General features: G+C 43.6%; 2 protein-coding genes across 2 annotated transcripts in view; both read left to right on the top strand.

Moving 5' to 3' along the window:
- Nucleotides 1–12,741, top strand: part of ift122 (intraflagellar transport 122 homolog (Chlamydomonas)) — a 59,847-nt gene extending 47,106 nt beyond the window's left edge. The window contains exons 25-29 of the mRNA XM_079488739.1: nt 3,998–4,115; nt 4,936–5,064; nt 8,586–8,662; nt 8,796–8,960; nt 12,426–12,741. Of these exons, the coding sequence (XP_079344865.1) occupies nt 3,998–4,115; nt 4,936–5,064; nt 8,586–8,662; nt 8,796–8,960; nt 12,426–12,512 (576 nt within the window). The 3' untranslated portion in view covers nt 12,513–12,741. The remainder of the gene's footprint in view (nt 1–3,997; nt 4,116–4,935; nt 5,065–8,585; nt 8,663–8,795; nt 8,961–12,425) is intronic.
- Nucleotides 12,742–16,149: 3,408 nt separating this feature from the next.
- exorh (extra-ocular rhodopsin) lies at nt 16,150–19,920 on the top strand (the record flags this gene model as incomplete). Its single annotated transcript, XM_079489271.1, has 5 exons — nt 16,150–16,510; nt 16,841–17,009; nt 17,669–17,834; nt 19,141–19,380; nt 19,798–19,920. 5 exons carry the CDS (start codon nt 16,150–16,152, stop codon nt 19,918–19,920), a joined length of 1,059 nt encoding a protein of 352 aa, XP_079345397.1.
- Nucleotides 19,921–21,125: the final 1,205 nt, after the last annotated feature.

Here is a 21,125-nt window from a genome sequence, read left to right as displayed (position 1 = left end):
GTGGTTAAGTTGGAGACCCCTATAAGAGTGGGTTAACAGTGGTTAGAGTTGGAGACCCCTATAAGAGTGGTTTAACAGTGGTTAGAGTTGGAGACCTCTATAAGAGTGGTTTAACAGTGGTTAGAGTTGGAGACCCCTCTAAGAGTGGTTTAACAGTGGTTAAGTTGGAGGCCCCTATAAGAGTGGTTTAACAGTGGTTAGAGTTGGAGACCCCTATAAGAGTGGTTTAACAGTGGTTAGAGTTGGAGACCCCTATAAGAGTGGTTTAACAGTGGTTAGAGTTGGAGACCCCGGCTATAAGAGTGGTTTAACAGTGGTTAAGTTGGAGACCCCTATAAGAGTGGTTTAACTAGTGGTTAAGTTGGAGACCCCTATAAGAGTGGTTTAACAGTGGTTAGAGTTGGAGACCTCTATAAGAGTGGTTTAACAGTGGTTAAGTTGGAGACCCCTATAAGAGTGGTTTAACAGTGGTTAGAGTTGGAGACCCCTATAAGAGTGGTTTAACAGTGGTTAGAGTTGGATACCCCTATAAGAGTGGTTTAACAGTGGTTAGAGTTGGAGACCCCTATAAGAGTGGTTTAACAGTGGTTAAGTTGGAGACCCCTATAAGAGTGGTTTAACTAGTGGTTAAGTTGGAGACCCCTATAAGAGTGGTTTAACAGTGGTTAGAGTTGGATACCCCTATAAGAGTGGTTTAACAGTGGATAGAGTTGGAGGCCCCTATAAGAGTGGTTTAACAGTGGTTAGAGTTGGAGACCCCTATAAGAGTGGTTTAACAGTGGTTAGAGTTGGAGACCCCTATAAGAGTGGTTTAACAGTGGTTAAGTTGGAGACCCCTATAAGAGTGGTTTAACAGTGGTTAAGTTGGAGACCCCTATAAGAGTGGTTTAACAGTGGTTAAGTTGGAGACCCCTATAAGAGTGGTTTAACAGTGGTTAAGTTGGAGACCCCTATAAGAGTGGTTTAACAGTGGTTAGAGTTGGAGACCCCTATAAGAGTGGTTTAACAGTGGTTAGAGTTGGAGACCCCTATAAGAGTGGTTTAACAGTGGTTAAGTTGGAGACCCCTATAAGAGTGGTTTAACAGTGGTTAGAGTTGGAGACCTCTATAAGAGTGGTTTAACAGTGGTTAGAGTTGGAGGCCCCTATAAGAGTGGTTTAACAGTGGTTAGAGTTGGAGACCTCTATAAGAGTGGTTTAACAGTGGTTAAGTTGGAGACCCCTATAAGAGTGGTTTAACAGTGGTTAAGTTGGAGACCCCTATAAGAGTGGTTTAACAGTGGTTAAGTTGGAGACCCCTATAAGAGTGGTTTAACAGTGGTTAAGTTGGAGACCCTATAAGAGTGGTTTATCAGTGGTTAAGTTGGAGACCCCTATAAGAGTGATTTAACAGTGGTTAGAGTTGGAGACCCCTATAAGAGTGGTTTAACAGTGGTTAAGTTGGAGACCCCTATAAAAGTGGTTTAACAGTGGTTAGAGTTGGAGACCCCTATAAGAGTGGTTTAACAGTGGTTAAGTTGGAGGCCTCTATAAGAGTGGTTTAACAGTGGTTAAGTTGGAGACCCCTATAAGAGTGGTTTAACAGTGGTTAAATTGGAGTGCCTCTCAGGCCCATTTCCTCCTAAATAATGACTGTTGGGTATTTCTGTAATATACATAATGTGTTCCTAACAAATACTGTGCATGAAAGTGTTAAAAAGTTGTGTTTTTGTGGAAAACATCCAACTGCTCATTAAGAATGCTGGCTTGACTTCTTCACCGCCCACTTGTAGTCTCACAAAAGCACTTCTCTGCCCACCCGTCTGTCTCCTTTGCCAAATGCAAATGGGAATCTTTTTCAATGCTTATAAGTACCTATAAGTAAGACCTGCCTCACATTAACAATGTGAGTTTAACTAAGGGTTAGGGTTAACCCTTTGGATAACCCATGGATTACATATAACAAGACGTTTTACTTCCATATTGTATGGTTGTTGAGGTGCATTCACAGTCACACTGGGCACAACACATGTATTACTTGAGCGACATGATCCAATATTACCAGTAAGACACCCTGAGGGCGAGGCCACGCTGAAACAACAGAGCTTCTTAATACGGCACAGTTGAGAAGCAGGAGTTAAACTAATTAATCTGGTGTCAGTGAGGTCAGATCTAGAGTTGCTGGCCGACTCCATATATGCATATGCAGATCTAGTATGTCAAACCATGTATGGCTATAGTATCCAGGGTTTGATGAGGTCAGTGTTGATCTTCATATATGGAGATCCAGGTGATGATAGTCAGCTCCACATATGGAGATCCATGTGTTGTACCAACTTGGTTCAGGGATCTCCATATATGGGCATAACAGGGATTGTATTTGGGACAACAGAGCCTCTTAATTCGGCACAGTTGAGACACACGAGTGACAGATGTCAGATCAACATATTGATGCTGTCAGATCGACATATGGAGTCAATCATATAAATTGTCTTGTCTTGAGTGTACAGGGTTTGAGGAGGTCAGATCAACATATGGAATGTCAGAACAGGTCAGCTCCATATATCCTTCATTTTTGGGCCTGTTCAGAACTCTAGTTTTCGCCACGGTCCAACGGTGGCAGAAATTAGCTGCTCACAGACGGACGGACAGGGGCCAGAACATAGTCTTGGCTATGCCTTTTGAACACTCACAAAAAATTGCGAATATAGTACATATACAACATCTACAGTAGATCTTGTAGATCAGCCTTTTCCGCTATTCGTCATACGGTGAACTATAAAGGGTTAAGCGCGACACAAGCATAATACGCTTTAGATGTTAAAGGACAACTTTGTTTTAGTTTTTTCAACCAAGATTCAAGTTTTATTTTGTTATTAGAGAAAGTAAAAGATGTGTGTTAAAACGTTTTTCATTTGCTGCTTTCTTTCATTTTGTCTTTTTTTTGTCTTTTTTTTCTCCAACATTTTACGGCAATTTCTTTATTATTATTTACTATAGTCCTACTAGACCCTATGAAATTACATATCTGGCCACAAAAGATCAGATGATCTATAGAGCGTCGCAGTCCCGCCCCCTTTCATGACGACGCCAGGCCCAGGAAATAATTCCCAATGCATTTTCCCCTTAGACATTTCAAAAAGTATTTATTTAAAGACCTTTTAAGCGTCGTACGAAGCCAACTCGAGTCGTGACAAATCATGACAACAAACCAACAAACAAATAATTACAAAGAAGAAAAACAACAAAAACAGTGTTGTAACCTGCCGTTTTTTTCTTCTTTCTAATTATTTGTTTGGCCCAAAACATTGTGTTTATTGTCATGACAAGAGTTGGCTTTGTCCGCGGCGTAAACGTCTTTAAATAAATACTTTTTGAAAAGTCTATGAGGAAAATGAACGGGGAATTCTTTTCCGGGTCTCTCAAGGGGGCGGGACTGCGACGCTCTATAGAATGTGAAGGGGGAGGTGACACACAGTATGGCATTCCCATCCCCCTTCACATTCAGTATATCCTGTGATCTTTTGTGGCCAGATGTAATTTCCTGGGGTCTAGTAGGACTATAGTAAATAACAATAAAGAAATCACCGTAAAATGTTGTTAAGAAAAACATTTAGTTTGAATGACCCCTTGTCAAAAATAGCTAAAATCGCAAAAATAGCTAAAATGTCTTTACTATCATGCGTGTTTACCATGAAGGACCTGATTGTCTTTACTATCATGCGTGTTTACCATGAAGGACCTGATTGTCTTTACTATCATGCGTGTTTACCATGAAGGACCTGATTGTCTTTACTATCATGCGTGTTTACCATGAAGGACCTGATTGTCTTTACTATCATGCGTGTTTACCATGAAGGACCTGATTGTCTTTACTATCATGCGTGTTTACCATGAAGGACCTGATTGTCTTTACTATCATGCGTGTTTACCATGAAGGACCTGATTGTCTTTACTATCATGCGTGTTTACCATGAAGGACCTGATTGTCTTTACTATCATGCGTGTTTACCATGAAGGACCTGATTGAAGGCATGATGTGCTACCGCTGCTCCACCAACAACCCCCTGCTGAACTCCCAGGGCAGCGTGTGTGTCAACTGCAAACAACCTTTCATCTATTCAGCTTCTTCCTATGGTCAGTTCACACACACACACACACACACACCTGCCTAATGTAGCGTGACAGACATATACAGCGTACGACAGACATTGTGTCAGCAAAGCTTTCAGCCACCACAACAAACAAAGGACCGTTTCAGATTCAAGTAAGTGGCTTGGTAGTGTGACTGGTGTCTGGCACTATGGCTGCAGATTGCTTCTAACCCCAGAAAACCTGCCATATGAACAATATGCCCAGAGAAAAGAAAATGAAGCTTGTGAATCTGTTCTCTTTCCTCATTCCCCCCCCCCCCCCCCTACACACACACACACACACACACACACACACACACACACACACACACACACACACACACACACACACACACACACCTTTACCTGCTACAATGTCTGAGGAAACGGAACAAAATAAGTTTATTCTTATTTACTTGTACACAAGATCTATAACACACACACACACACACACACACACACACACACACACACACACACACACACACACACACACACACACACACACACACACACACACACACACACACACACACACACACACACACACACACACCTTTACCTGCTACAATGTCTGAGGAAACGGAACAAAATAAGTTTATTCTTATTTACTTGTACACAAGATCTATAACACACACACACACACACACACACACACACACACACACACACACACACACACACACCTTTACCTGCTACAATGTCTGAGGAAACGGAACAAAATAAGTTTATTCTTATTTACTTGTACACAAGATCTATAACACACACACACACACACACACACACGTTTGCATTACTGATGCAGCATGTCTGTCTGTTTGCAGAGGTGCTCCCTCTGGTGCAGTTCTATTTGGAGGAGGGCATCACTGATGAGGAGGCTCTGTCCCTCATTGACCTGGAGGTCCCGCACGTCGACAGGAAGGCTGCACGCTGGCAGGACATGAGCAGCGGCGGTATCCTTTGATGAACTCTACTGTTTATATACACACACACAAACACGCACACGCAAACAGTCAACGTGCTTCGTCGGGGAATGGGGGTGAAGGGGGTGGGTGCGTGTAACGATCAACTTTCCCCGATCCTTTTCTTGCCCGCTCAGGAGTATCCATCCAACTGAGTCTCCTCCACACCAACGCGGCCGGCCCACCGCCTGTACATTTTCCTGGAAAAGTGCGCGAGATGCCCCCGCCTTGTTCTGAGAAGTTCTTTGGTCTAATGTTGGCCCGTGATTCTGCGCCGGTGGGTAAGCTGTCAGAGCTAAGTCATCTTAGCCCTGCGAGTTAATAGGGTTAGAGAGGCTCTCCCCGTCTCATCTTCATGACACTAACCCTCTGAGAGCCAGAGCCAGGTCCCAAGCACAGGGATTAACCTGCATTAGCCGACAGGCCTTCAAGGGCACCGAGGGTCTGCTCCTTTTCACTGAAAGCCATGACGTGACTGACGGGCGTCAATGACTGGCGTTTCGACACTCTCAAAGGCCTGAGAGAGACGCCTGGGATCTAGGTATTTTCCGTAGCAATGTCCTCAAATGACATGACGCGGCACAAGTGTGAAATGTATATATATTTGTAGCTACACAGGTCCAGTGAAATAATTGCTATGCATCGTACAGATGCCATTTGAAGACTGTGAAATCTACTAGAGAAAAATCAACATTAAAAGTTTGCTTAATGTACCTCCTTCACAGCCATTAAATCCTCTATATTTAGTAAACTTGACCGGGGTTGGCTCTCTACTTGGTCCACTCCACTCCACTTCCACCACATTACTATGATTCACCATGGCACAAATTTGAATAATTCCAATAATTCTCAGAATTTAGATCAAGAGTGACACTTTACTCCCCACACAGGAAAGATGTAATACACCAATACAAACGTATTATTTACCCAATACCAACCTTTTCTGGTTATTTAAATGGAAACACAGGTAGGTATTTAGAGACTAGCTCAATTGGAACACATTACAATTCTACAAGTATAACCAACTTATGAATAGTACATTGCAAAATGGACAGATGAATCAGGTGTTGACCTTCTTTCCCAAGCTTTCTATTTCCTATTTGTATTGTGGTTTTTCACAATAGTCTGTCATCATCTTCACAAACATCAAGTACTCTTCCTATTTTACACTCATTGCGGGGAATCTCTTTTGCTTTGAGAATGACTAACGATCAACACGTCTTGGAAATAGCCAGCAGTGTTCATTTTGTTGACTAAGACTTGACTAGACTAAAGAATTTCAGAAGACTAAATGGGACTAAAGAATGTGTGTTATTCAAAAGACTAAGACTAAATCAAAATATTCTGAAAAGATTAACACTGCAGGAGGGGTTATATTTTCAATTTTGAGTTTTTTTATCGTTGATTTACTTGAACATTAAGTACAGGAGTATTTTTTCATCCGTGTGTGCAATGGCACACACGGACTAAACAATTTCAGAAGACTAAATGGGACTAAAGAGTAAGACTAGAAATGTGTTTTCAAGACTAAATCAAAATATGCTGAAAAAATTAACACTGATAGCCAGTGTTGTCTGAGTGTGATGTATGCAAGATATGCATCTGCTTCAGACGTGCTCTGTTAACCACAGAAGAAAATAATAGCTATATTTTGTTGACCGGTGACCCCCAGGGGTCTATACTTTTTTCAATCTACCGTACACCAAATTCCTTCACTGTAAAATAGACGATCTCCAAGCTCACAACACGACGCAAGCTTGTAAGTCGGCTACTTTTACCAAATATTATTCTATTATGACATGCTCTAAATAGGGACGCTACAATTCATGCGGTTTAATATTATACAGTATCTTGGCATGCAGATCTGCCACCACAAACATTCCTGCAAGCCAAGGTGGAGGCAATGGGACAAAGGCCTCAGACCTTTTAACATAGGAAGCAACTGAGGCGTCTAGTAATTTGTTTTCAATGAGAGGCGAGTGTTCAGGTACGGGAGCGCAGGCAATCCGACAGGCGTAGCCACAATGGGTGTGATCTGGTGAAATTGGCAGCCCGTGCCATGAGTTGAATTTTAATTAATTTAATTTCATTGTTTGGGGTAAGTGGCTCTAGGCTTTTGGGATCATTGATGCTGTCAGTGGTGGTGACTGGTGAGTGGGTGGATATTTACAACTTGACGTGGCTTCATAGAAGACAAAAGCATCATCTAATCTTCCAGCTCTCTGTGAGAGGGCCGAGCTTAGCACGCTCCTTACTGTCCTAATCTGTCCTCCCCAAACACCTCCCATGTGGCCGCCGTCGGGCACATTCATAGTAGTCTGTCTTTTTCCACTTCCTTCCACACAGTTTGTTCTTTGCCCCCAAGAAAATTCGTCCCTTGATCCGATGTGATTTGTCTTACAGCTCCACGGATGGCTATAAAACGCTGTAAGGCGTTCATGAAAGCGTCAGTTGTTAGATCCTCCAAGATGTCTACCTGACTTGCCCTTGTTCAGGGCTTAACAAACATTTTTCTTTTTTAGCTTTAGACCCTAAAGACAAATTTGGTGTCTCCCTGGGACCCAAACTTACAAAAATACAATATGGATTTTCCGCTTAAGCCCTATTTAAAAAAACATGTGAAAATAGCCGATCTACAAGTTCACAACATGTTGCATTGTGACACATTGTGAGCTTTTATTTTTGCTATTTTTGAAAATATTTGATATCATTTTTGTAATTTATTGTCTGAATGTCTGAAAAAAATTTGGAACGTTTTTTAAAAAAAATCTCTTTTTTTTGTAGGTTAAAAAACAGGTCCGCGACCCAAAATGGGTTCTGGGCCAATGTTTGGGAAACACAACCCTTGAGGATAGACATTAGACAGGTGATTATGAGACTATCATGCCTCTGGCACGCTTACGACCCTGCATTGTGTGAAGTGGTCCAAAACAACGAATCCCCCAGTAGGTGAATGGTGGTGAGGGATCGACATGGTTTGTATGTAGCTCTGTCATCGTTTGCTCTCCTGTTGGCCTGCTACCTTTCCTGCATTCATTCGGTTCACCACAACTTTACAGCATAGTCATATTCATCATACTTTTTAACTGAATTCGAACATTGGTACGGACAAAACTCACGTGTCCTCTGAGACATGCGTCTGGAAAGGCACTTAGAATGCCTAATTATTTTTGCCAAAAATAATTATAATAATGCCAACCTCAAAATGTTTCACTGTCCAACATTTGTAAAATTAAAATAACAAAGGAGGCCCGTTCAATCTCGCAAACGACTATCACTCGCGTTTTTGAGGGAAGGATGCATTACTGGGCTTATACCCATGAGGCAAATACAAAACCCATTTTTATTTAGGTATTTTTTTAGTTGAAGCGTTAAGAGCTGAACATAATTATGTCCCCCGGCGTGTTTGCATTCCTTCCAGCGTGGCCGCCTGCAATTTGTGTTTGCGTGTTTGCTATATTGCGTCTTAACTTTCGAGACAGCCACATGTGTCCTTAATTAACCCCAATCAGAGTCGCAGTCTTTGAAGTTGGACGACGGCGCGGACGAGGAGGAGGAAGACCCCTTCACTGCCAAGATGAGCTTTGAGGTAAGCGTAGGAATAAACTCCACCAACATGGAGAATGTGAAAGGTATACTTTGTGGCGACGGTGTTATATCGCAAGTGTATTAATATGCCTTTCTCTGTTCTGTGTGCCCACCCGCCGCCCACACACACACAGCAGGGGGGCTCTAACTTTGTCCCAGTGAAGGTAAGTCGCTCGGCGCTGCGCTCCATGAGTAGGAGGGACGTCCTGATCAAGCGATGGCCCCGGCCGCTCCAGTGGGAGTATTTCCGCTCGCTCCTGCCTGACGTCAGCATCACCATGTGTCCCACTTGCTTCAAGGTACAGCCGAGTGCATACACACACACACACACACACACACACACACACACACACACACACACACACACACACACACACACACACACACACACAACCTGACATGAACTCCACAGACATGATGTGAGAGTGTCTCCCTGTAGGCTATGTTGTCGCTTTCAGGTGGAAACCTTTTATGTCCGAATCTAGATCTACAGCCGATCTACATGCTCACAACAACACACAATGCGTCACATTGTGACTCATTGTGAGCTTGTAGATCTGCTGTTTTCACTACTTGTGTTCGACACTCTTGTATGATGAAGTAGTAAATTAATCTACAGTATGGAGATACAAGGTTTCTGCCCGACATCAACGATATATTGTCTGCCTCCTCATTATTTAAAGCAAGGAAGCCCGCACGACTCCAATACGTCTCAATCTGTTTGAACAGTCTTGCCGGGTGCACAGTCGAGTTAAGTTAACTTTACAAGAAATCTCTAAAAAGAGAATACCAGCACTCACGGAAATGTATGTCCTTTAAGGCACTTTATTTATTATAAATAGGCATAGTATGCTGCAGAGCAGACAGCACAACGGTTTCGGCTTATAGCCTTCGTCAGCGTTGCCTCCTCATTATGCCTTCATGTATACTATGCCGTGATGTCACTGTAGCTTAGTGGTACCACCCCCCAGGTGGGGCGCTCCGATAACATTGGGAGGCGCTGGAAGCGCTATTTTTATGCCCAGCTTTGTCTGTTTGTTTGCACACAAACACGATGATTTGATTGGCTGATTCGCCCCATAGCGATGATTTGATTGGCTGAGCGAAGCACATATTGAGGTTAAGAAGTGAGGGCAGAAAAGTGAAGACGCCAAAAGTGATTGGCCTGAATGACATTTGTGATGATTTGATTGGTTGAGCACGGAATGTGATGTATGATGATGTATGATAATAAGAGTGCCCCTCACCTCACACAAATGTGATTTTTATTTTTTTGTTTGATTAGCTGTGTTCCGTGATTTGTTTTGTCACCTCGCTACTCAGTCTGGAAAGGGTCCTATCTCCAAGGTAGGCGGGACATGTAAATGGTAGAAAACGACCCCGGGCTTCTGATTGGTCTGTGGTTGGGGAAAATAAAAAAACTAACTTTGACGTTGTATCAATGTGCACTGCGTAGCTACAGCTACTGCTGTTGCCCTGTAACGTGCGTATCATTGACTAAACTGTGTGGAGTTTGCATGTTCTCCCCGTGTCAACAAAAAACATGCAGTAATCCTGGTCTCTAAACTGCCTCCCCCTGGCCAGCCGGGCGCCTGATGGAGGGGAAAGGAACTGGTTGGAATAACGTGTTCCTTCCACACGCTACGTCCAATCAGGGAAACTGTCAGGTGTAAAGGAGCAACTTGGACACTCATGAATGAAGGAAGCATGAGTTCAAGTCCGTTGCTCTCCCAAGGTTGGCGGAGGGTGTGTAGAGCCCAGGATCACATTAGATAATTGACACAGGGGTGAAAAATGGGTTACAAAATCGTGGGATAAAAATGAATACACCCTAGGTTTTACTCTCGAGTCTCGAACTGGCGCAATTGTTTTCAACAGTGAGAAAAGCATAGACAGAGTGGTGCTGGCTGATGATGTATCAGCAACAACATGGCTAAGTAACAGGTGACGTTATTATGAGTCAAACAGGACCCTTTCCAGACTGAGGAGCAAGTGACAAAACGAATCACGGAACAAAGCGAATCAGACTGGTAACCAGGCTACTGTTGGGGGTGCTTAAGGGAGCTTGATATTGTATGGGGGAGGGGCACTAATAGTTAAGAGAACCACTGAACTAAACTGTGTTAAAAAGTTAAAATCTTGAAAAGGTGCATGACATTCCGTTGGCATCCATCCTGGACCTGCAGTCAGGCTGAGTAACGTCATTGGTTATCCTATATGATGACATCATCACATAGTGACATCACAATGCCGTCACAACCCGGTCCTTTTAGGCCTAACTGACCATTTGACTGATTATATGCGATAAATTATGCGGTCGCATAATCACATTCTTCTGGAGGGTCTAAATGTAGGTATTTTGCAGACACTTATCCAGAGTGGATTACACATGCAAGATCAGAATAAGCATGAACTCTAGTCAATAAACAACAGGGTAATTAGACACATAATTAGAGTGCAATGAACCTACAGTAAATAACATGCTATTTATGTCACATTATTAACATTTGCGGTCGAGAAAACAAATCAACGAACGGAAAACACAAGAGCAAGTGACCTTGATATGGTCTATGCCTAGTAGACTAGCATCATTGGAAATAAAAGGTGGGTCACTGGAGCCGTGCCTGAACTCAAAGTGAGTAGTTGAGAGCCTCGGAAGCGGTTTATGGCGGGGAGGGGTAGCCTGACCATCTCACTCCATCGAGGGCTGTTGTTTTGATAGAGAACAAAGCTCACTGCTGTGGGGCTTCCCATTGCCCTGACAGGGAACTACTATTAAATCATTTATACCAGTGCTTCTCAAACGTTTTAATTTTCTAAGAAATCCCTGGGACGGCAATCTGAACTGTAGAATCCTTAGTGTCATTTTTGTTTTACTTTTCTTACCCCCTTTTCTCATCAATTTAGTAATTATGCCAATCGATTCCTCCCCACACACGTGTGTTGTCACTGCTGCTGTAACCAACTAGCTCCCCTGCTAGTGAGGAGCCTCCACCGAGAGGATGTAGAACTTTTGTCCTACTTCTCCTGCCCAACACTCCCTGTTGACAGGCTTCGCCCCCAGCTATGATACAGTTTGTTTATTTTTGGACAACTATATTATATTATTAAAAATCACACCCGTGTGAAGTGAGGGACGCTCTTATCATCATCATACATCATCTCATTCCGGCAAATCACAATTTGCGTCCTCACCTTCGTCTTCAATGTTTGTGTTTTCACACTGTTTGTGTTTACACAAACCCTCAAAGCTGGACATAGGATGGGCTAGCACCCCTCAAGAAAAGTTAATAAAATAGTGAAAATAGACGATTACAGGCTCACAACACGTCACACCGTGACACATTGTGAGCTTGTAGACCTACAGTACTAGGACAGTACTGTTCACTGGTGTGTTTTAAGTTGTATTAAGTTGACTGTTTAAGTTGGTTATTCGCTTGATCATTGTTTGTGAAAAAGTGTAATGAAACATTGTGTTTACCAAAATAAGTTACAAAGTGTAGCTTTAAGTGTTATCATTTATAGTCTCTTTAACATTCTGGATCAATGAATGGACCATTTTACAGTGTGTTTTGAATAGAGTGTGTGTGTGTGTGTGTGTGTGTGTGTGTGTGTGTGTGTGTGTGTGTGTGTGTGTGTGTGTGTGTGTGTGTGTGTGTGTGTGTGTGTGTGTGTGTGTGTGTGTGTGTGTGTGTGTGTGTGTGTGTGTGTGTGTGTGTGTGTGTGTGTGTGTGTGTGTGTGTGCGCGCGTGTGTGTGCTGCAGATGTTCCACAGTGAGGACTATGAGCTGCTCGTGCTTCAGCACAACTGCTGTCCGTATTGTCGCAGACCCATCGACGAATCCAACTGACCTCCTCTGACCCTTTGAGAACAACACGGTTACACCTCCCAACCGTAGCCATGTTAAATTCCAACAAGCAGTGACTTTTTGGGCACTGGTTCTCAATGTGGGGTCATGGGTCCTTGGCGGGTTTCCAGCGGTGACCAGCAAAATGATGAACAGTTTAAACACTTTGGGCTATTTTTGAAAATGTTTGTCACATCACAACAAATCCTCCTGGCACAACATATTATTTAGGGGGGGGGGGGGGGGAACCCTCTGGGTTCCTAACTCTGAGAGAGTGTACAATTGGAACCAAATGGCCTATGATTCCATTTGTACACTCTCAGAGTTATGGGGGTTCTTTAAAGATGGAGTGCCACAATTTTTGTATTTTTCCAGTTTTTCATGTGTCTATGAGGTGACAGTACTTCATTAGACACTCTGGATTTGTTTTTATGTGCAATGATGTATTCACATTGTATTTAGGGTTTCTTCCTGAAGGCTGAACCCTTGACAGTCAAACGGGCCAATGAAATAAACAGTAATATAGTGACATCACACTATCAGCCCCCTCCCCTAACCCCTCCCCCCTTTATCATACAACTACAGCTGTGGGTCATTTCAGTTCAGGTGGATCACCACCCATCACCACCCACCAGGCAAACCAGGCATACTTAATGAACTGGTGGGCGTGTCCACATAAAAGCATGATTTTAACAAATACTGTACACTATTAGGAAAAAGTTCTTCCTCCTTATATTATAATAATACCCGATGATCATGTTTTAGGGTGGAAAGAAATCGTGGCACTCCATCTTTAAAAAAAAAGTTTATGAACCAGTGCACTATAGGGGGGCTTTGCGTTGACTTCATTCCTTGTAACGTGAGCAATTTAATGTTGACATTCTTGCTGGTGAGGGCTATTCCTACTACCTCTTGCTCAAGCTTTAGCTTCCCAAAAGGAATGATTGAAGTGAATGTGCTTGTGTGGTCACCAACGCAGACCACGAGAGAAGCACGTCGTCAGCCCGTCAATCCGATCGGATTAATAGGATCAGATTACTTAGCGCTATCGCTGATTACATCACCTTAAAGGGGACATGTGTACAATGGTGAAAAATGAAATGCCTCTAGTGAAGCAATAGAGGGTATGCACAAGCATAAAGTGAGTGGCAAAGTGAGTTTAACGTCATTTAATGCAATCAGATAGGACTTTTCTGTTTCGATGTCTGTATCCATGGGCTGTCAAGGTCAGAAAGTAGTTTTTTTGCCACTCAGCCACTAAGTAGGCATAACCCCATAATTTCCGGTTATGATGATGATGTCACGCGCATACCCTCTATTTTATGAAAAGGCAATACATGTTTCTAAATCGAAGCTGTTATCCAGAACTTATTTTAATGAATAATATATTATTTTAAAGGACCACTTCACCACTTTTCAACTTCTCTTCCTATAATTGGTCCTAACTAATGTTTAGGATAAAATACCACCATTTTTTCCTACTCAGTCTGTGTCTCGTAGGAAGGCTGTGGACATCGATGGTGAATCCAAGCTACTAGAAACGGCAGGCTTTCTTTTCCTGAAAGTTGCAATGCAAAAGTTGAAGCCATCGTTCTCACGATAATAAAAATCAAAATATATTTTAAAACAAATCTTGTTTAAAAAAAATCTGCCTAATGATGATGTCACTGGTGGACGGGTGTCCGAACTGCCCAAAGCCCTCCTATGAGACACAGACTGAGTAGGAAAAAATGGTGGTGTTTTATCATGAACATTAGTGAGGACCAATTATATGAAGAGATGTTGAAAAGTGGTGAAGTGGTCCTTTAAGCCAGCGGTATGGTATAATAATATGTATACAATATAAGTGCATCTGCAGCGTTTGAAGGTAGTGTCCCTACTCTTCCATTGAGACATTCAGAGGCTGTTGTCAGGTAGGACTCCTACTGGTCCACAAGTAGTTCTGCCTGAAGCTAATAAGTACAATATTTCCCCTGACCGAGCGGGAGCATGAGCGGTAGACATTTGGTCTCATGCCGGAGACGTGGTTTTGAATTCCGAGTGGGACGTAAAAGTGATGGCTTTAATACTATAGTATACTATACTCATCTTTAAGTGTTAAGGACCAGCCTTTAATGACACAAAAATGTGAATTCCATGTTTACAAGAGGGGATTTATTTTGTAACAATACTGAAATGTGTGCATATTTTGCACTGGTATTTTATGATTGATAAAAATGATTCTTAACGAAATACATTTTATTATTATATTGGCAAAAGCAATTCACTACATTTTTCAATAAAAGTTCAACTATCTTGGTTGAAAGGTGTATACAGTATTTATGTTGTTACTATGGTCAGCAGTGTCTTTAATTAGCAGTTGATCTGCAAGCTCACAATGCATCACGACGCATTGTGAGCTTGTAAATAGGCTATTTTTGCTGAATATTTGCCTATTTTTGCATAATGTTCTGTCTATTATGCCATGCCCAGAACAGGGACTCTAAGGTTCACATGGTTAAGTGTTTAATGATGTTAGACTCTGGCATTTTCAGTAGCATCAACTAACAATATGACTCTCTGAGGCTTCTGGTGTAGGATTTGTGTGTGGGAGTGAAAAAGAGCGAGAGAGTGTGTCAAGTGTGCACTAGTCTGATTACACTCAGACCGTGGTTTCTCCTGCTATGAGTTTGAGGTCTACATTATGAGGTGGTTAAGGATTAGGTTTCCACAGATGCAAATGAGCTGGAAATGCTCCGGAAATTTCATTTACAGTCCCGTCTACAATAAACAGTTTAATCCATTGAGACCTGGAACGCATCCATGTCACGTTAGCGTTTAACCACATTAACCATTAACCCATTTTGGGGCGGGAACCCCTTTTGGTGTTTTAAACATTGTTATAATTTAGCTATTGAAAAATAGCAGATCTACAAGCTCATAGCGCGCCACTGAGTGGCGCGCTATGAACTTGTAGGTCTGCTATTTTTGAAAAATCGTTAAAATGTGCCTCAAATCTTTCCGAAAATTGTCATGATTTAGAAAACTTTTTTTTTTAAATTTCGACGTCAGGCCTGAATGGTTTAAGCCCCCACACTCCACATGTCCAAGCTGAGTAAGGCTGGGGTTCGGGCCGGATCCCTCTTGGATAGTCCAATCTGCTTACTCGCCTGCTCTTTAATGGACAGTTTCATGATGCATTGTGATGCATTCCAGCACTGGGATAACGAAGGCAACCAACCTCTGTCCTCCAAAATGCTGAGCCTAAATTTATAGCAGGAGTTTTCTTCTATAATTCTATAGTGCATGCGCGCGTGTGTATGCGCGAGGGAGAGAGTGAGAGAGATGGACTGTGTAACCTAAATCCGTCCATGCACCTCCCTAATCCTGACAGCCTGTTAAAAGGTGATGCGGCCGCCTCAGGGGGCTGCAGAACACACCTCTTAACATCCACCAGATCTACTGTATCTCTCCTCCTTCCCTTCCATCCCTGTTTCTCTCCCCACGGCGAGAGAAGGCTCCGTGGTAGTAGTAGCCGGCTCTCTTCTTTGAGGAGAGACACAGGGCTTTTTTTTATTTGCTCAAACTCTTCCTTCACGGGGGGGGGGAGAAAAAAACCCCACAAGCCAGGTAATCACTTCGCAGCCACAGCCAAACCGCCATGAATGGCACCGAAGGCCCAAACTTCTATGTGCCCATGTCTAACAAGACTGGCGTGGTGCGCAGCCCGTTCGAGCACCCTCAGTACTACCTGGCCGAGCCGTGGAAGTACTCCCTGCTGGCGGCGTACATGCTCTTCCTCATCTTCACCGCCTTCCCCATCAACTTCCTCACCCTCTACGTCACCATACAAAACAAGAAGCTGAGGAACCCGCTCAACTACGTGCTGCTCAACCTGGCGGTGGCCGACCTGTTCATGGTGGTGGGCGGCTTCAGCCTCACGCTCTACACGGCCCTGCACGGATACTTTGTCTTAGGGGCCAACGGCTGCAACATCGAGGGCTTCTTCGCCACCATGGGGGGTAAGTGATCGAAGTGATTGTGATTGATTGGAAGTAAAAACACTAACTCATGTAAAATGGTAATATAGGGTTAGTAAATAAGTACTGCTTTGACAGTGGTCAAAACACTGGTTTAGTGACATACAGTATTTGTGCGTCCATTGACGTTTATGGAAGCAAGGGACGCATTGGGCATCTTTTTGGGAAGTATGAGAATGTACACATACATTGTGTACATTGTGCGTGTGCGTGCGTGCGTGCGCGCGTGTGTTTTTGTGTGACACTAATGGCTTGTGTATCAAGTGAGAGCACACTTGTATGTAAGTCCATCTGATTTCTTGTGCCTCTCAGGGGAAATTGCTCTTTGGTCTCTGGTGGTGTTGGCTATCGAGCGCTACATTGTGGTGTGCAAACCAATGACCAACTTTCGCTTTGCGGAGAGACACGCCATTGTCGGTCTGGCGTTTACGTGGATCATGGCCCTGACCTGTGCGTCGCCTCCCCTCCTCGGATGGTCACGGTACGGTATGCCTCAGTGTGGAGACTGTAATCCTGCAAGGATTCGACAATAGTCTAATTTGGCAGCGTGAGCAGAGGCACAAAGTATTCATTTATCCATTTGTGCCTCTGAGAGGCTATGGATGTAGGTCCATTTCTACCCCCCCAGAGTTCAATAGATAGATAGACCTTTATTGCCTTATTCCACGGGGGAAATTCAGTTGTCTTGGCATTACTGCAGTATGAAACACAGGACAGGGCAGACTAAAATGTACAACTAAGAATAAAACGTTAATAAATAGTAGAAGTAAACATGTGCTAACGTGCAGGGATTAAGAATATAGGACTCAAAACCAAAGGAGATTAGGGTCCTTGCTTAGCCCTCCCCACTTGGACACCCAGGATTTGCATGTTGTACGAGCTATTAACAGGTATAAATGTAATGTTTATGAATGCATATCAGTGTACATAAATAATACTGTATATTGTATTGTATTGTGGGTAAATATGAACAGTACATACACAGTATACTGTATATGGTCATTAACTAAATGACAACATTAATGGCTTGCCATAAAGCCGCAATGGGGTTATTTTCCTACCAGCTAGCTCCCATGTTTAAAGTCAGCTGTTTGTGATGATGTTGATTGGAGTTGTCAAACTGCATTTTGTGGGCTGCAGGTACATTCCAGAGGGCATGCAGTGTTCCTGTGGGATCGACTACTACACCCCCAAGCCGGAGATCAACAACATCTCCTTTGTGATTTACATGTTCATCGTCCACTTCATGATCCCTCTGATCATCATCTTCTTCTGCTATGGCCGTCTGCTTTGCACCGTCCACGCGGTACGTACGGCCACCTACCAAGACCAATGTGATACTAATTGTTATTATGCACTACATAACTGTTTCCCAGTGGCGTAAAACCCATGTTGGGTCGCGAGTATATCCCCTGACTTTTTTCATTTTTTTTCCTACATTAAAAAATATACTGTATATTTCAGAAGATTTAAGTATTTTAAGTATTTAAGTATTTTATACTACTAAAGTATTTCATGAATAACATTTAAAAAATGTAATAATTTCCATGAATTAAAAAAAAGCGAGATATAAGCTCTCAACAAGGCACAAAGTGACACATAGTGAGCTTGTTGATCTGCTATTTTCACTAGTTTGTATCGTGGGGAAAAAACGTTTAATTTCTCTTTTGTGTCTGGAGTTAAAAGTTGGGGAACCACTGCAATAGCCTACATGATGATACATAAACAGACATGATTTGAATGTGAAATTGAATCAAAAGGAAATCAAAGCCCATACTCAAATCTGTATGACAAGCTGTTGGGACTGCCTTTTTTGCAGAGCTTTCGCCCAGGTGGCCGTGGTTTTGAGGTTATTATTCTGTGAGGGTTAAGGTTAGGGTTAGGCATAGTGTTTGTGAGGTTAAGGTTAGGTTTAGGCCTATTTTTTTTTGTGAGGTTAGGGTTAGGTTTAGGCATATAACCATGCCCACCTGGGTTAGGGTTAGGTTTAGGGATATAACCATGCCCACCTGGGTTAGGGTTAGGTTTATGCATATAACCATGCCCACCTGGGTTAGGGTTAGGTTTAGGCATATAACCATGCCCACCTGGGTTAGGGTTAGGTTTATGCATATAACCATGCCCACCTGGGTTAGGGTTAGGTTTATGCATATAACCATGCCCACCTGGGTTAGGGTTAGGTTTAGGGATATAACCATGCCCACCTGGTCGAAAGCTCTGCGAAAAAGGCAGCCCTGTTGCGTGTTATCCTTTTATAGAGAGCAACATCACCTGGCAAGTGGAAACCATTAACGGCCAGTTGCAGATTCTCATTTCAGGCTTCATGCAGATTTGAGTTATGGGGTTTGGTTGATGAGCAAATATGTAGACAAATGCAAGTCATTATTAGTGTGGTTCTCAAAGGGGGTTTCCAGGGGGTCCCGAGCTAAATGATTGATAGGAACCAAATGCAAATGGACCCTTATGGATATGTAAATCTTGAGTGTAAAAATCGTAATAGTTATGGCAGTCCCTGGCCTCATGCATGCCAAACCGGTGGTCCTTGAAATGAAAACGCTTGAGAATGTCTGCATTTTTTATTCAACCAACTTGCATAACGTTTCGTCACGCAGGCCGCCACGCTGCAGAAAGAGTCGGAGACCACCCAGAGAGCAGAGAAAGAAGTGACGCGCATGGTGATCGTCATGGTGATATCATTCCTGGTGTGCTGGGTGCCCTACGCCACCGTGGCATGGTACATCTTCGCCAACCAGGGAACGGAATTTGGGCCGGTGTTCATGACGGTCCCGGCCTTCTTTGCCAAGAGCGCAGCCCTCTACAACCCGGTCATCTACATCCTGCTCAACAGACAGGTAACTAAATGCTTGCCAACCCGGTGTCGCGCACCAGAAACAGCCGAAACACAAACTCACTCAACAATGGCCCCTTTTCCACCAGGCTTGAACCAGTTCGGTTCTTTTTTCCTGCCTAATATTGAAATTAATGGAAATTAATTGGTTCAGAACCCTAATAGTTGGTTCAGAACTGGAATAAAAAAATGGCCGCTTGTTCCGTGAAAGCACCAAGGTTCCAAGAATCTAGAACAGAATCAGTTCTAGAACCAAAGTTATTTTGGTGGAAGAATGTGTCACGCTTCTGAGCTTGTACATCGGCTATATTTAAGTGTGCGACATCCACGCACAACCATGTATAACTTACATCAATGGGACCGTATGTGTGAGCATGTACCCAACTTGACTGTGACGCTCGTCTCCCTCTGTGCCCCTCAGTTCAGGAACTGCATGATAACCACCGTATGCTGTGGGAAGAACCCGTTTGGAGACGACGAGAACTTGGCCTCCTCCAAAACTCAGACCTCCTCTATCTCGACCAGCCAGGTGGCCCCGGCTTGAATTTCTGCTGACCCATGTTGCCAAACCCTTACCCACCCACCCACTCCCGACACCACCCCCACACCCCATCCCCCCACCCGTCCGAAGAACACACCTGGGGAGACTCCACCGTCATCGCCAAAGCAGCAGCAACTACGTCCCATTGGCCAGTCCTCTCGATTGCACCTCCCTCTTGTCCGTCGGCCCTGCTGCGGGGGGAGTGGGGTGGGTGGGGTCTAACTGCGCCTGGCCACTCGAGTGGGGCTGACCTCATACAGACATCATAATACCTAGAGGCCACCATATACATGTGTATTCATAATCCAATAAACTGTGGAAAGCGTTCAGATTGAGATTAATCCAGCAACACCGGGGCGTTGTCTAGATGAGCGTCCAGCTGAACCCGTTCCATGGTCCCCCCACCTCCCCTAAAGCGCTCGCAAGTCACACAATAGTTTGTTATGATGGGAACGAAAGCGCAATCCGAAGACAATGCCGGATGAAATCACTCATGTCAGTTCTTGTCAATGTAAAATGTCATGATTATACGTCCCCGAAATGTGTTTTAAAGGATTTATTTTGTTTAAAAGGTTACTTTAGTTGAAATTAGGTTAAAGTTTGTGTGGTTGGTATGTCCCATGACTGCGAGGCCCTGGCCACGGCTTGTCCTGTGCCTGGTCGCTCTATTCGTTTTCCTCTTTTCTTTACGATGATGAAGCTGAGGTGGTTAGTTGGCTCTTGGCGTCGACTGGGACCTGAATGGAACCAGATGGACCTGCAAAAAGACCTCCACAGGGAGAAGCTGCCTCCCTGCGAGGGGTTGAGTGGTTTTGCGTGCTGGTGTGGATGTAAAGTATAATATTCAGTATGTTTGTGTGTGTGTGTTTGCGTGTGTGCGTGCGCGTGTGTGTGCGCGAGCGTGAGAGAGAGAGAGCGACAGTGAGTGAGTGTGGTCGATGTGTATGTTTGTCTGTACGCGATTAAGGAGATGCTAATCGCGTTGACTGTATAAAGGCTTGGATATCATGGAAGTTGTTCTATGTCCTGTAATAAAAATGAAGTTAAATGTCTGTCAGATGTATTGTCTCCACTAGGCCAAAGGCATGGGGAGAGTATGTTTTGCACTACGTCCGTGTGTCCGTCTGTGAACACCTTAATCTCTGGCATCGTTGGCTTGTTCGCAGCCAAGCTGTGCACACACACTCCCTGGATGCCAGAGCTCTTTC

This window comes from Electrona antarctica (genome assembly GCF_951216825.1).
Source record: "Electrona antarctica genome assembly, chromosome: 2".
NCBI lineage: Eukaryota > Metazoa > Chordata > Actinopteri > Myctophiformes > Myctophidae > Electrona > Electrona antarctica.
This window is presented reverse-complemented; position numbering and strand designations above follow the sequence as displayed.